This window comes from Danio rerio, chromosome 17 (genome assembly GCF_052040795.2).
Source record: "Danio rerio strain M-AB ecotype USA chromosome 17, GRCz13ab, whole genome shotgun sequence".
Taxonomy (NCBI): Eukaryota; Metazoa; Chordata; class Actinopteri; order Cypriniformes; family Danionidae; genus Danio; species Danio rerio.
Genome location: NC_141037.1, coordinates 38,409,742 through 38,427,097, shown reverse-complemented (window position 1 = coordinate 38,427,097; position 17,356 = coordinate 38,409,742). Strand labels below are relative to the sequence as shown.

The 17,356-nt window shown below is 36.8% G+C and overlaps 1 protein-coding gene across 4 annotated transcripts in view; it reads left to right on the top strand.

Annotated features, from left to right (window-relative positions):
- myo6b (myosin VIb) overlaps positions 1-17,356 on the top strand; it is a 154,847-nt gene that overhangs the window by 72,471 nt on the left and 65,020 nt on the right. For 3 of the 4 annotated variants that reach the window (XM_087288954.1, XM_087288953.1, NM_001004110.1), the window contains 7 exon segments: positions 1,852-1,943; positions 2,179-2,251; positions 10,503-10,630; positions 12,402-12,497; positions 12,743-12,913; positions 13,765-13,803; positions 17,000-17,093. In XM_087288954.1, coding sequence (XP_087145080.1) covers positions 1,852-1,943; positions 2,179-2,251; positions 10,503-10,630; positions 12,402-12,497; positions 12,743-12,913; positions 13,765-13,803; positions 17,000-17,093 — 693 coding nt within the window. 4 annotated transcript variants of the gene reach the window in all.

Genomic DNA, 17,356 nt, shown 5'->3' with positions numbered 1-17,356 from the left:
CATTAAGTTTGATATTTTTCCTCCTTAAACGCTATGAAAGCGTATGCTTTGCATTGTTGTGTCAGAATCCTTGTGAAACATAACCATACTTTAGAACGCTTAGTTCTAGATTTGATGAACGTGATCATGTGTGTTGAATCTGAGGGGAGTCGCTCCAGCTGCCCTGTCCTAAACTGCACGCGTTATGTGTGTGTGTGTGTGTGTCTGTGTCTGTGTCTGTGTCTGTGTCTGTGTCTGTGTCTGTGTGTCTGTGTCTGTGTCTGTGTCTGTGTCTGTGTGTGTGTGTGTGTGTGTATGTGTGTGTGTGTGTGTGTGTGTGTGTGTTTGTGTGTCTGTGTCAGGCCCGTGCACAAAGCACAGACCCTTTCAGGGGCAGGTGCTTAACGCAATCGCAAAGTGAAGAGCAAGTGCCTCCTGAGAAGGGCACCTCAGCCAATAAGGGCAGAGAGGCAGTGGCTCTAGCCACCAGGCCACCCACCCTGTGCACGGCTCTAGTCTGTGTGTGTGCGCGCGCGTTTCTTAGCAACAAACCTGCCTAAATGTTGTTGTCTGTAGCCACTAAATCAAAAAGTTACGAATTGCTGTGATACTGCGTTGCACTCTAAGCTTGCATCATTCAAAAGAAAAGGTCCACATTGTCCCCTGATAATGTCAACAGACTGGACTGTCTTAGCCACAGGCTAAATGTAAAGGAGGACTGAGCAAAATTGTTTCTACTTTATAATTAATGTTCTTAACTAAGAACAATACAACTTTACAATGAGTGCAACAGTTTGTATTCAGTACTTTATTATTATTATTATTATTTTCCATTTTCTATATCTGCAATGCCTGTATTTTGGCATTTTTTGCAGTCCACTTAGAATCCAACTTGGAAATAATTTTTTTCTTTATTGGCATTGATTGTTTTAAAATTCAAATGACACTAACATGCCTGTATTTTTATTTCTGTAATAAATTTGGCTGTCAAGCCAGGATCTTGATAGTTTATTGTGGGTTTGTTATTTACATGAAGAAATCTGTGTTACAAGTTAAACAAAAATTCTAATAAACAATTATATTTTGAGTTTAAATAGTTTTTGTCTTGCGTTTACATTAATTTTACATTTGAATAGCCAAAATTACAAGTTTTACTCTTTTAAAGGAGATAAATTTTCAAAAGAAGTGTGATTCATTAGTTATTTTTTTGTAATCGATTGACAGCACGATTATTAATTCAAATTAGCACAATTCAAATTCAGATTGTTTTGGCATATTATTAGCTCCATACGTATTTAGGAGACATTCACCCAGAATGCATCTTTGCATCTAAAACACCAATAAATGTAAAAATTGGCAATGCACATGAAATATCATGAACGACTGGCCATGAAAGTTTGGTACTACACCCAAACAAAATCTGACTGTAAGCTCATTTTTTTTTTAGATATCAACTGAAGGTAAAAAGAGACCAAACTAAAAAAGATGCTTCATCCAATACCTGAACTTGCTGGAAAAGCATAAAAATGCACCTTGAAAGTGCTAAAAGTGCTGGTTCCCGAAGTTGGAAAAGGTGTAAGAACTCTGTGCTTTCTATCGATGTATCCTCCACGCAGCCTAAAATATCCCATTAATGTTAAAATATAAAATAAACCAGCATGAGATATGACTCATTAAACATATAGCGGAGGAAGCGATTCACTGGCTATTAGCTTGTCTCGTTGCGAAATAAGGTAGAGAATTTGCCGTGGGATTAACAGTAATTGGCTCTCACTAACGCTGTCTCTATAATAGTGTAACTGTTAAATGCTTTTAGAGATACACCTATAGCGGCTGAATCACAAATTGCTTTTCTTTTATATTCCTCTTTAGAGTATTTCGAGCACAACAGCTTTGAGCAGTTCTGCATCAACTATTGTAATGAAAAGCTGCAGCAGTTTTTTAATGAACGCATACTGAAAGAGGTGAGTCATCAGTGTTATTGGGATTTTTTAGTATTGATCGGTGACTCATAACTGTGGCCTTTTTAGAAACCGAACTCTTTTTCTTTGATTGTAAGCACACACTTGTTCCAATTTAATGATTCCAGTTTTACTTCTTTTGAGACGATCTTGTTGCAGCAGATTAAGTTAAGCATTTTACCAATTTCAGCCACACACAAAAAAAGCGGTGTACACTTATCTTGTGTTTTCTCCCCAGGAGCAAGAGCTGTATCAGAGAGAAGGCCTGGGAGTGAATGAAGTTCATTATGTTGATAATCAGGACTGCATAGGTCAGTGTCCCTTCGGCCGTGAATATTAATGACCTTCCTCTATTCCATTCATTAGTGGATGTAGTATGGTGCATAGAAAGTCTAAAGTATAAGTCAGTCTTTTTTTTTTTTTACATCAATGTTGAATGTTTAGATGTGGGAATTGAAAAAAATAATTTCAATTATGGTATTGAATACCTAAAGTTAGCAATTAGATGCTTTTATTTGATTCTGCAAGAACATTTCACACTAATCAAATCAAAAACATGATATAGAACATCGTGTGTATTTGACTTAAAGGGTTAGTTCACACACAAATGAAAATGCTGTCATCATTTACTCATGTTTCTTTCATCTGTTGAGCACAAAAGAAGATACTTTGCAGAATGCTGGGACCCATTGATCTCCCTAGTTGTTTTGCTTTTCTATTATTGAAGTTGGTGCCAGCAGTCAGCATTTTTCTGAAATTGATAAAGGTTTTAAACTACATGAGGGAGAGTAAATAATGAGGTATGTTTTAGGTAAACTTTCACTTTAAAAAGCCTCTATTATGTATTAAAAACTCATATTTTGTTTTTGGGGGTCTCTAACAACAGGCTGATATGCGTGCAAGGTCAAAAACACTTTTGTTGTCTTATAAGATGCATTTATTTTTACCTTATTATCCCAACAACTCCCCTATTATTTGTTCAGTGATTCATTTGTTGCCAAACCCCTCCTTAGCACGATGCTAATCAGCGCTGATTGGTCCGATGACCTAGTTTGACTGCAATCAGCACGAGACAGAGAGAAACGCCCACCACGGCTTATGAACATGGTTGAAGTAGTCAGAGTGCAGAGTATATGTGTGAGCCCAATGCAGGAGTGCATTAAAGCAATGCAGTTAAACACCAGCATATCACTCTATTCTTAACCAAGTAATAACAACGACACACATTCAGTATGAATCCACATAGTGGCAAAAGCTGAACTATTTTAAAACGACTGCCGCACGTGTGTATCCGTAATTCATAAACAAAGCAGCACACTTTGCGTTTTCAACGTGGATTTAGACGCGATATGAGAATATAAAGACTCTTAACCAAGTACAGTACAAACCATGTGGAGCGATTACAAGTAGCCAAACACAATTAAATACATATTTTGCAAGCTAGAGAAATCAAAGATTCAGCCGTTTTAATCACTCTCACTTACATTTGTGAACTGGAGGAAGAAACTGATCCATGAACTGTGTACTGATAAAGTTTCAGTCTTTTTTGATCCTTCCTTTAACAAATGGCCAATGAATCCCCCGTCGCAGGGTAGATTATTACATTGATCACCAGAAAGTTCACTCATTAATGTTCTGCCATGATCAGGCCCACACTCTGTGAAAGGAGCGTTCATGTTTTACCGATCCAGCACAGAACTTTTTACTATTGTTTGTTGTCAACGTTGATATGAACAGGCAAAAGATTCGGACAAACGACGAATCATTTAAGCGACTCTGAGTTTAACCTTTTATTTAAAAAATCTATATTTTTAGACCCTTTTTTTTTACTTAAGTTGCATTTACACTGCAGATCTTGATGGTCAATTTTGAATTTGTGACTGTATCTGATTTTTTTGATTCATCCGATTGTCTGCATTTACACAGCAAACCACAAATATGCAATAACCATGAAAAAAAGAGCAGGCGCTGACTGACAGCTGTAATAAAAGTGCGCTCTTCAATCTGTTCGCAGGGTTTCGTTTTTTTTTAATCCTTTTTGACAAGTTGTTTTACTAGAGTTTATGACAGAAGAGTTCTCATTTGGCCATCTTCTTTTAATCTAAGCCTTTTTAAACCTGTGGGCAACTTAATGTGATGTCCATGGCATGACTTTTGCACGTGATATATGTAACAGTTCAATATTCGTTTATATTGGTTAAGTGGCGGAAGTTGCTCTCTCTCTAGTTAACATGCTTAAATACTTGTGCTACATGACAATATAACAGCTATTTTAGTCCTTCTGCATGAGATTTAAGGTTTGGGACTTTGCTGTAGTCTGTTCTGAAATGAAAGCATTAGACTTGACATCATTCGCTGTTGTTTTTAATGCACCTGCTTACACTGCAGACACAAGGACCCATTTCCGGTTCATGTCGGATAAATTTCCACATATGTACAAGGCTTGAATCTGATTTGAGTAAATTGGATCCATGTGATTTTTTTCTGCTTACATGCACATGAGCCAAATCTGATCTGTGCGACATTAGAGAAAAAATCTGAATTGAGTCACTTGAACCATGCAGTGTAAATGCAGCCTTTGAGCTGAGTTTCAAACTGCATGGAAGGTAATTTTCAAAAACCCACAAAAGGGGCTGCTTAAGTAAATTCCTTTAAACCATGCACACTAATGTACATGTTGAGGAAATCTTTCCTCATTTTACACAACCTGTTTTGCTATAAATCATATTTTTGCTTTCTTTACATGAATGTTGAATGTTAGCTGCATGTGTAAATTCCAAAAAGTTCCAATTATGGTATTGAAAACCTAAGGTTAGCAATCAGATACTTTTAATTTGATTCTGCAAGAATATTTCACACTAATCTAATCACTAAGCATGATAGAGAACATGTGCATATTTGATTTAAAGGGATAGTTCACACACAAATGAAAATTCTGTCATCATTTACTAACATTTCACGTTTCTTTTATCTGTTGAACATAAAAAATATATTGCTTTTTTGGTAACAGTTTACAATAAGGTCCATTAGTTAATGCATTTACTAACATGAACCAATCATGAACAACACTTGTACAGCATTTATTAATCATAATTAAGCATTTACTAATGCATTATTAACATCCAAGTCCATCTTGTTAAACTTAGTTAGTGCACCGTGAGTTAATTTGAACTAACAATGAACTACTGTATTTTCATTAACTAACGTTTACTAACATGAATAAATACTGTAGTAAATGTATAGTTCATTGTTTGTTCATGTTAGTAAATGTATTAATTAACATTCACTAATAAACCTTATTGTAAAGTGTGACCGCTTTTTTGTCATTTTGCTTTTCTACTAGTTGATGGGATTTTATATCATTCATATTTATATTATATTATATTAAATATCGTCTTTTGTGTTCAACTGAAGAAATACATTCATAAAGGTTTAAAACTACACGAGAGAGTGTAAATAATGATGTATTTTTTATACTTCTATATACTTATACTTGTTTTTTATTCTTCTATTACATTAGGTAAAGTCCCTTGAACCATGCACACTAATGTACATGTCTGGGAAAGCATTCTTCATATTTACACATTCTGTTTAAGGCTATAAATAACAGTAAAGCGTGAAAGTTCACCTTCACCAAGTCATTCATGTGAGAGCTGCACATGCATACTTCGTTGCTCGATTCAGATCAATCCTGCACTCCGCTTGCGTTAATAAGTTAAGACAGTTTTGTTTCAGTCCTGCTGTGCGACCGTTGTGCATGACAGCTTATAGTTTATTCTGGAATTGTTGCTTTTAGCCGTCAGAAGGAATTAATGCATAAATTACCACTGTAAATGTTAGATATATATAAATGGTTTTGGTATACAGAGTTTCACATTCTGCACGTTTCATTTAAAGCAAGTGTATTAAAGCTATTAACCGGTTTTGTATTCTTAAATTATTTGTAGCTTTTATGTTAATTTCAGCATAGGTGTTTAAAATTTGCACTAAGAATAAATCGTCGTTGTCCAGTGTTTACAATTTTGATCTTCAAGAATAACAAAAATTATAGTAATTTTCCCTCTACTAGGAGTTTTAATCATTTTTAAGAGCAGAAGAGGACAATTTTGGAGTGCAACATGTTGTATGTTGACTTGCAACATTTTAAGTGAATTGCTTTCAAATGCTTTGGCGATAATAATTAGACTTGGTTAACACTGTGGCTTCACAGCAAGAAGGTTGGTGGTTTCCTCCTGTGTCCCCCACAGTCCTTTAGGTGAATTGTGTAAGCAAAATTGGCCCTAGTGTACGAGTGTGTGTGTGTGAATGTGAGAGTGTATGCTTGTTTCCCAGTACTAGGTTGCGGCTGGAAGGGCATCCGCTGTGTAAAACATATGCCGGAATAGTTGGCGGTTCATTCTGCTGTGGTGACCCCCGATAAATAAGGGACTAAGCTGAAGGAAAATAAATCACTGTTTTACTTTAGGTTCACAGGGATATAAAGGGCTCTAGACTATCATTTGAGAGCAGTGCTGCTGGTGACACGAAGTTTCATAAATAAGAATATGGGACAGTTATCTTAGCTTTTATAACTGTTTTTGGATTACTGCATTCTCTATTTTACGATATCTCCAAATCTCAGTTTCTCAGCATCAATTGGTAAAAATGCTGCAGCTAAAATTCTCAAAATGGTTGCAAAAATGGCCACGACATCATTTTGCCAGCTCTTTATTGGCTCCATATCACTTCAGGATTGAGTTAAAAATTACTTTATTTATATTTAAATGCCTCACAATTGTGTTCCTAAATACTTGTCTAATGTGCTGCTTTCCTATAACCCTCGTAGAAGTTCTAGATCTTATGATCTTAATACTTTATTGATGTTGTCTATACTTAAGGCTGAAACACAGATGGGAATGAACTTTTTCATTGTTCCACTGTAAAAAATACTGGCTTAATTTTAAAAGCTGAATCAAATTAACCTTGTAGGCCCACACGAATTCTGTGCGCGCAGAAATTCAGATTTCCGCAGATTTTGAGTCTATTGAGTCTATGTATTTACTTGTGTAAATTTGTATTTACCTAGTTTTTAAATTATTTCACTAATATTATTTGTAATGTAATATTAACAATATTAATGTTCATGATTCATTTTACAATACAGTTTGTAAAGTAATATGTTCTGTTTTTTTTTTTGGTAGATATATTTGATGAGGGACTACATTGTAAACATTAAATAAAAGTTAAGTAGTTTTTTTATTTCGTATGTTAAGTTTTTAGTTGCTGATTCTCATAAAATGATTCCACACGCTGTACTGTAAAACCCAAAAAGGTAAGGTAACCATTTGAGGAAACCGATTGCAACAAACCATTAAAATTCAAAAATGAATCCTAATGAATACTGTGAACTTAATCCATGTGAGTAAATGTAGCAATTTGAGCACAGTAAAACCCAATAATGAATGAAGAGAACTTAAATAAATGAAGAGAACTCAAACCAACTGAGTACTGTAAAAACCCAATATGTTAAGGCAACTCAAACCATCTGAGGAAACCGAGAGCTACAAACCCTTTGAGATAAAAAAGTAATATGAGTACTGTGGACTTACTCCATATAAGCTGAAGTAATGAGGTATTTAACTCATTACCTTCAACACTGAGTTCAAAACTCTTTTCAAATGAGTAGAATTAACTTTCTGTAAATTTTGAGTTAACAACACTCAGTTATTTGATAAGCTGGGTTTTACAGTGCAGAAATCCACAGATTTTTATTTTTTATTTTTACAAAATTTTCCTCCGAAATAGCAAAAAATGTCAGCAGATTCTGTCTGGCCCTACTTATGAGTCCACTGAACTTATATTATATTAAACTGACTTAAAGCAGCTCACGTAACTTATACAATTAAGTTAGAACATGATTAACTTAGTTTAAGGAGTTACAGTAAACTAAAAACATATGTTAGGACGACAAATTGATCATTTATTGTTTTACAATGTGGGTTTTCGATTGTGGAATGGTTTTCTTGTACTCTTTCATGTTGAATGACCACCTCTTTATCCGTTGTAAAATCTCTCCACAAAACATATTTATTTTCTTAGTTTTCAACGAGTGCTAATTAGTTGATTTGAATATTTTCCATGTTATATTGAGCAGCCTAATGTAATTTTAATTTTATTTTGGATTTTATATTGATCTTAATTTGCTCCTCATCTACAGCCCTTTGGCTGTTTTGAAAGTGCTTTAACAATTAAATAATTAAAAAAATAATGACACCAAGACTTTATTGGACAGAGAACAGCAGCACATCTAATATTAAAAAAATTAACTAGTTTAGTCTAATAGAAATGCAAATTTATAGCACCTTAAGTTTCAATGCAGATGTGAATTTTTCATTAACAAAAATAGTACTTATCCATGCAATTATGTTGAGGATTAAAGTACCACATTTATGCCACAATAACATGGTTACTGGTAGTGCTATTACTGTAAATCAGTGGTAAACTGTGGCTTCAAACAGAACTGAACTGAACAAAATGATAACACTTATCACATTGGTTGTGGCACCAGTGAAACCTCTAAAAGCATTTACTCCCTCCAGCAGGAGATAAAAAGTTGGAAGATGCTGCCATTTAGTCACAACCTACAGCCCTGCATGCCAACACGAAAACTAAAGACCACAGCCTGCAGCATCAGTCTCCATTGCATTCTCTGTGGAGGCCAGAGGACTGTGGTTTACTCAGGTTTATTGATCTCTGTTACTCTCAGCCCTCTTAACCTCACTCCCACCCAGATCACAGCACTCTTTTACTCGCCTCACTCGGAGAGAGATTTCAACTTATTTAGTTTTGTTAGCTGCTGCCATTACAGTGCAGTACATGAGTGGTTTAAAATGTCTGGGCTCATAAAAAACATTCAAGAAAAGTATACTTTGGTCTTTAAATACAACTAAATATTCTATACATAGAAAAATGAAGGGCCAGCTCACTGTTTGTCCTTTTGCTTTGCTTATTTGCCACTACACTAAATTACACTGCACTTATTCTATTAGTCTATGTAAATGAGATGTTACATCTTTGTTCTTTAATTTGCACATTATAAGTAAATCATCCTCAGAATGTCCCACACCCATCAGTTAAGGGAATCTGAGCCTTAGTTTGCCCTAAAACTCTAGTGTATTCATTCATTCATTTTCCTTTGGCTTAGTCCCTTATTTAACTGGCATCATCACAGCGGAATGAACCGCCAACTACTCCAGTATTTGTTTTACACAGCGAATGCCCATCCAGCCTCAACTCAGTACTGGGAAACACCCATACACTCTCACATTCACACATGCTCTTATACACTTCGGGCCAATTTAGTTTATTTAATTCACCTATATCGAATGTAGAGGAAACCCGAGCACCCAAAGAAGAGAACATGCAAAAACTCCACACAGAAATGCCAACTAGCCAGCGGGAACTTGAATCAGCGACCTTCTTGCTGTGAGGCGACAGTGCTAACCACTAAGCCACCATGCCGCCAATTGATACAAGGCAAGGCAAAAATGAAAGGTCAGAATACTGTCCCCATAAGACAACATATTTGTATACACTGCCATGTCTGTCACTGTCTGGATGTAACATGCCGAAGATGAATATTCCAGCAGGAATCCATGCTGGGTAGCTTAAGATAACACAGGAATGAATCCTGGGAGGGATGTCTCTCACTTTCTGGAGGAGGGTTAGGAGATAAGATGAAGAGTTCGCCTTCATGCCAGCTCTGAAGGTGATCGGTCGAGCAGTGCAGTCTGACCCAAATCACCCCGTCAGAATCAGAAAGTCAGTTCAATCTAAGGACATACGGTGAAATCTTCACCCTGTTCGCTGAATGCAAATACCAAGTGTTCGGTCTTGAAGTATCACAAGCGATGCCTTTTATCCTTTTAGTCGGCACGTGCTTTGAACCCAGACTTATCAAAGATCTCCCTCGTATGCATTGCAAAGGAGACCACTTCGGTTTTTTTTTTTAATGCCCAGACTGTCAAAACTCCAGCTTGCATGAGTTTGCACAGTACGCAGGTGGCTTAACATAACATATCGCCTCTTATGCAGTGCAAAAAGTAAGTACGCAACACCACCTGCATCGCAGATGTCACCTCTGTTCTGATGGGAAAGCCTTGCTTTCTGCTTGCCAGCTTTGCGTTTTCCTAATTCTCCTGATAGTGATGCAACACATGTCCTTGCGACTTCCAAATGGACGCGCAGGTCCTTTCCCTGCACTTCTCCTCATCAATCACCTCACATTTTAAACTCATGCAAATACATGACTGCGTTTGCGTCCGCACCTCTCCCACCTGCGCACATCTCGGATGAATTATGCATACGACGGATGCCTTCGCGCTGATTATCAGAAAGGTCCGTGTGTGTGCCCACCATTTTTGCATTCGTCCATTAAACATGCTGAGTTCTACTTTACTTTGGATAATACTTTCTTCAGGGGGATCGAATATATTAATTCTCTATTCACCTTGTATTCGTTATAACACGAAAACTTTCTGTCGCCTGCCCCAAACTTCTCTCTGCGGCTTTATTACTTCGCAGATCTGGTCGAGGCAAAGCTAGTGGGTGTCTTGGATATTTTGGATGAGGAGAACCGTCTTCCCCAGCCCAGCGATCAGCACTTTGCGGAGGCAGTTCACAGCAAGCACAAAGATCACTTCCGTCTCACAGTAAGCTATGGATGGGTTATTTCCTGCAGACAAGTCTATATATAGCAAGTTTAAACCGGCAGCCGGCAGGGTAGTTTTTTTTTTTTTACAACCCTTCAAGTGTTAATAGATTTTTTCCCCTTTCAATTTCCACTTTCTGCATTTTGATTTGGCCTTCAGTGACATCATGTAGTTATCTTGAAGGACTGTTAAACAGTAGCTCAATATTTGGTGGAAGATGGAGTAAGATGGGTCCCCTCTTTTAATTTTCCTCTTGACCGTAGATGTCACTGAATTTCATTTCAGAACATTTATTTAACAGTTATGCTTTTATGGATCTTGAACATCCATAGTTGAAACCTATTAAAATATATGTTAACATGCATTGCAAAATGTAGGATATATTTTATTTATTTAGTCTATTGTTTTTGTCATAATTAAAGTACTTTTCAAATACCCTCAATATTTACTCTGATGTTTGGGCTAATTCAAAACATATAAATAAAGTTGAACAATACTCTACCTGACAAAAGTTTTGTCATCGATCCCAATTGTAAGAGCAACAAATAATAACCTGACTTTGTTGATCATTTGGAAAAGTGTCAGAAGGTAGGTTTTTTTTTTAACTGCATTCCAATCATGACAAATACTTCAGAGGACCTATAGGAACCCGCATGGACCCAATATTCTCACAGAAATAAGTTTGGTGTAGAAAAAAATCATGGTTTGGGGTTACATTCAGTATGGGGGCAGTGCAAGAGATCTGAAAAGTGAATGGTGACACCAGCAGCCTGAGGTATCAAGACATTTGTGCTGCCCATTACATTATAAACCACAGGAGAGGGCAAATTCTACAACAGGATAGCAATCCTTCTCATACTTGAGCCTCCACATCAAAGTTCCTGAAAGCAAAGAAGGTCAAGCTGCTACGGGATTGGCCAGTCACCAGACATGAACATTATTGAGCATGTCTGGGGTAATGTGAAGGAGGAGGCATTGAAGATGACTCCAAAGAATCTTGATGAACTCTGGGAGTCCTGCTAGAACGCTTTCTTTGCCATCTTAGATGACTTTATTAATAAGTTATTTGAGTCATTGCAGAGATGTATGGATGCAGTCATCCAAGCTCATGGAGTCATACACAATTTTTATTGTTTCCCCACTACACCATGACTTTATATACTATACTGTACATTATTTATGTTAAGTAACAAGACTTTTGTCTAAGTAAAGTCAGACTTGTCCTAGTTAAATCATTAAAAATCAAGGCATGATCATGTTTTATTTTGGTAAAATATGCATAATCTAGAGTCCTTTACCTTATATAAATCCACTTTTGATACCAAATGATCAACTAGAAGTCAAGTTACTATTTGCTGTTCCTAAAACTTGCATGAACAACAAGACTTTTGTCAGGTAGTGCACATTAAACTAAATCTATATTTAAAATATACATACTGTATCATTTTTGTCTTAATATTTGGCTCCTGATATTTGGAAGGAAATAATGTGCTTATATTGAATGCAAAAAAAAAACAAAAAAAAAAAAAATATATATATATATATATATATATATATATATATATATATATATATATTTTTTTTTTTTTTTTAATTTAGGAGGTTAAAAATGATCTGGGCACTTCTTGGGAGTTTTTTTATGTGACTCTCCCTGACATTCCATCAATGTCAAGACCCAAATACGAAGGAAGGCATATAAGCACAGCTGTAAAGATGGCTTTTACTGAAAGTTTAATTTTGTGTGGGCTGTTTTTTTTTTTTTTTTTTTTAGGTACCCAGGAAGTCGAAGCTTACAATCCACAGGAATTTGAGAGATGATGAAGGTTTCATCATAAGACATTTTGCTGGCGCTGTGTGCTATGAGACTGTAAGGTCCCAATTCACTCCTTTTCATGTAGCGAACACATCTTATTGTTTTAGTTTTGTAATGTGGGTAACATAGGTTAATTAAAATTTGCCACACTGTAAAAACAATTGGAGCCTTGGGGGAATCCCTTACTTGAAGTTGTTGGTTTTTTTGTGTAAGGTTGACTTTGTTTATTTCTCTGCCCTGTGGGTTTTGTATGTGTGTATATGTGTGTGCGCGAATGCTTGGTCTATGTGTGTGAGCAGACCCAGTTTGTGGAGAAGAATAATGACGCCCTCCACATGTCTTTGGAGAGCCTGGTGTGTGAGTCGAAGGACAAGTTTGTCCGGGATCTTTTTGAGAACAACTCCAATTCCAAGGACTCAAAGCAGAAGGCTGGCAAACTCAGCTTTATCAGTGTGGGAAACAAATTCAAGGTGAATCTGTCCTATAGCCTGGAACTTATATTCTCATGATAACAGAAGCACATATTATCAAAGGTGTTAACAGAGCGAAAGACAAAATGACAAACTGTTTTCAAGCCCGTAAGGCTGTAGGCTATCCTTAGATTACGGTAGGAGTTCCTCAAGGTTTTGTTTTTGGACCGTTGCAGTGTTTTGTTTTGTAGGGTATTTTTGTCCTCTTTTTTTATTTACACATTTATTTTAAAGCCTTTTGTGGAAAACATTTAGTCTCTTACCTGGTGATCTTGATTCCTTTACTTTCTAACCTTTGCCCTTTCTCCATCCTCCTCTCTTAGACCTTCTCCTGTTTCTTCAACCTTTCCCTGTGAAAATATCTGAGGCTGAAATAAATGTAAAAACCGAGAAACAAGGAAAAAAGAAGCTTTTGTAGGGTAAGCCTGGCTGAAATATTCAGTGCCAGCACTACAGGGTATCTTTCAGCCTCATATACAATTGCGAATCTTAGCTTTCTCCCACTGTTCCCTCCCAACCTCCATCACCCACTTGGTAAATTGCCATGTCTTGTGTGCACGCGGATGCCACATTTTTCACAGGTCTCTGCTGTAGTTGTTCATCATGTCATCTCTAAAGAAATGCATCACCATTTCATTTGTCACCATGATATATCGATCTTATAGAAAAAAGGTCTTGTAATGGAACCAGTCACCATAATAATGCATGTCTGTTAATTCCAGTATGTGTCAAGATGTGTGATGCCTCTTGCATGCCAGCACAACTCTGTAAAATTATTTAATTCATATCGTAAGATGCTTTTAATTAGAATTTTCAGGACTCACTTTTACATTTCTTTTTTTTTTTTTTAGACCCAACTAAACCTTCTACTGGAAAAGCTCCGCAGTACAGTGAGTAATGCGTTATTCTATTTAACAATGATGGCCGCTTGTTTTGGTTATTACTGAGTGTGTCTAATGCATTCCACAAACCAGCCGGCGCAGCAAATGATGCAACGTGACAATAGTGATTTATGGTGCTGGCTAATGGCACATTAAAACAAACAAAATGTGGTGGTTTGTTTTGTCACTAAGACAGTAAATTCATATATAAGTTGGGCAAATGTTGCTCAGCCAGACTGTGGAAGTATAACATTAATAATAAATTAAATTAATTTTGAATGTGTGTTCGTAACATTTTGTCTTATATATTCTGGTATTAAATAACAAACAAGGACCCTAGTCAACGATGATTTGTGTTGTTGTAAATTTGACATCTTTTTTTGTTTACCAGTCTTTTTTAAATTTATTGGACAGTAGTGTTGTTACGGATCACAAATCTCATGGTTCGGATCACATTATTGTTCATGAATCAGACCCGTTTTTTATATCAGCTAAAAAGAGGAGGAGACAAATGTAATTTGCTTTGCATTTATGCTTTGTTTGTTAAAACGTTTGGTTTTAACCAAACAGAACATAGAACCTGTAAATTTATAAAAAAATTAAATGAAGAAATAATCAGCTGAATAAAAATAATTGGTTATATATTCAGTACTGTGAAAATTTGACTGTTACTGTTACTGATAACGCTATCTAAGGGTGCTTTCACACCTGTGAATCGATTCAGTTGTTCCGAAACAGAGATTACAATTGTTACATTGTTGCTCTTTGCTCTTGGAGCGGTTCGCTTTCACACTGCAAAGTTTCTAATCGGACCAAAAGAGCTAAAACAAGTCACGTGCAAGTAAACTCTCCTCACATTGGTCAGAGTGTCAGGGTTTATTTTGCAGCGTCCCGCTCAGCTGTCAGGAGAGGTGGTGGTTTGGTGGTGATTGACAGGGTGCGCGCGCGATGTGTCTGAGGAGAGATGCGGAGGGGAGGGGTGTGAAGGGTGCGCGACGATGCCTATTTGAGGACCTGTAGTGAGACGCGAGATTACCGGGAGATCATCACTCGTTTGCGGGCATCCGGAGACTCGCGAAACTTCCCACCCCAATCATAATTCTCTCTTCCTATAGCCGTATATGCCTATTACATATCCATAAAACACAGTGATACAACCGCGCTCGGATCGGATCGCTTTCTCACTACAATCGAACCGCTCCAGGGTTCGTTTCAATCGAGCCGAGACCACCTCATTCAAGCGATCTCGGAGCGATTACTTTGGCGCGGAACAGAGCGCGATTGCCCTGTTCACATATGCCAATCGAACCGCGCTAACTGGGCAAACGAGATACGTTCCGAAACAAAAGTGTAGGTGTGAAAGCACCCTAACATTATAATTTGTAAAACCCATATTTATTTTTAGGGTGCTTTCGCATCTGTAGTTCGCTTCATTTGGTCCGGACCAAGGGCAATACATGATACATTGTTGCATTCTCTGCCATCTTTGCGTCATTTTCACACCACACTGCCGGCTTTGGTCCAAATCCAGTTAAAAAGAAGCAAAATGCAGTAACCTGACAAAATCCACATCTCTCATTGGCCAGATGTTGTTGAACATAGTTGCTAAACTGCTTATCGAATGGTCAGAATTCAAATGCAGAAAAAATGTCAATGAACTTCCGCAAGTAAAAAACTGGCAGACACAAAATGTCGCTTTTTACTATTGAGGGACGACTGCGCTGACTGATTGTATTTTGTCTTTAGACAAACTTTACATTTCGAGAATGAAGCTTGGCTGCGGCTGAAAAGCAATATTTGAATGCATCGCACGTCACTTCAGGAGGAGGCGTGAATTAATTTAGCTAAACTGCGACATTGTTATTTTGCGTTCTATCAGGCAATGTTTTCCTTCTCTCTCTCTGTTGGTAAAGCGCCGTCAACAAAATTGTTTTTCATTCATACCCCATAATGCACAGCGCATCGGCCTACGGCAGCTGGATTAGTCCAAAATGCGCAGTACTTTTTGCGGTTGGGTCTGTTTTTGTTCGGATCATATTCTCACCACAAACGAACCACTCCAGGGTTTGTTTGAAAGGTTTACGCTTAGGTTTTAGGTTACGCTTTTTTGGTCCGCTGTTGGTGCACTCTCGTATGATTGCTGCATTCACATCTGTCCAAATGAACTGCACCAAGAGGGAAATCGAACTCTATTGCTATTCAACCAAACTTAATAAGGCGGATGTGAAAGCCCCTTAGTCTTATTTTTAATACATGATTTAATTTATTCATAATGATGTAGTTTATATCATATTTTATTGCTAGATATGGCCTTTTTAATATGCTGCCTACAACTTTCATTTTTGAGCTTCAATTTATATGCATATGACGGTGCTTTTAATCTTTATCATGGACATCAGTCATTTTATCTAAACTATAAACTGTTTGCCTAGTACTTTTGTGTTATTTGACTGTTTGTAACTTTATAAATAACCTGATTTTTGCATCTTTCAAACACAGATTTGAATGCAGCGACTCAAAGGATTAATAAACATATCCAAATCACCACCATTTATAATTTATGTTCCATGGATACTGAGATCCTGATCTTTTAACGATTAATCGTGCAGCTCACACTGAATGCATTTAATCAGGCTCAACAAGCAGTGACAGAAAACGCATAAAACCAAAGAAACCCACCACATCTCGAATAACCTACCACAACTTCTTCCATCCTCATTATATTTTACAGAAAAGCCTAAATGCTTTCATACATGTGATTTGAATGACACAAGAGGTGATCTCTCTGCGATCGTTACAAATTTAGGATTAATCTACAAGTAAAAAAAAAAGTATTAATGCGCAGGTCACTTGTGTTCCGAACCGTAGGATGTGAACCGTGATCCACTACACCCCTAATCATAGACTTACACAGTTTGCACACGGTACAGTTTGAGAGTTATAATTAGAAAAAATAATACTATTAACAAACAAAATTTTAAAAAAGCTTTTTAAACTACTTTCCATTTTTTTTGATACAATTCCTGTTCCTCCATTAAAGGTCTTGTCTTCATTCATTCATTCATTCATTCATTCATTCATTCATTTTCTTTTCGGCTTAGTCCCTTTATTAATCCGGGGTCACCACGGTCTTGTCTTGCTGATTATAAATACAATATTATTTGTACTCTGTTAAAGTATAATACATTGTCGTGTCTTGTAAAAGGGCTCAAGTTTCATTCGTTGTGTGAAGCCTAATTTGAAGATGGTGAGCCACCAGTTTGAAGGAGCTCAGATTCTGTCTCAGCTGCAGTGCTCAGGTATGTATATGATTTATATAGGTGTATTTTTCCCCTCAATCTCCAATTCATTTCACAGCACTTGTGGTAATGCTTCAAATATTTCAATTTAAGAAGAGCAATCACAAATACACAGCGCTCATCATTTGAGAGCTTTTTAAGAAAAACAAATTCCGATATTGCCTATGGAGCGGCCATATTAAATGTGAGCTCCACTGATTTTTCATTATCTTTTGGAAGCGGCGTTATAACAAGAGTGTTTTGAAGCTTGCTGTTTTTGTGTT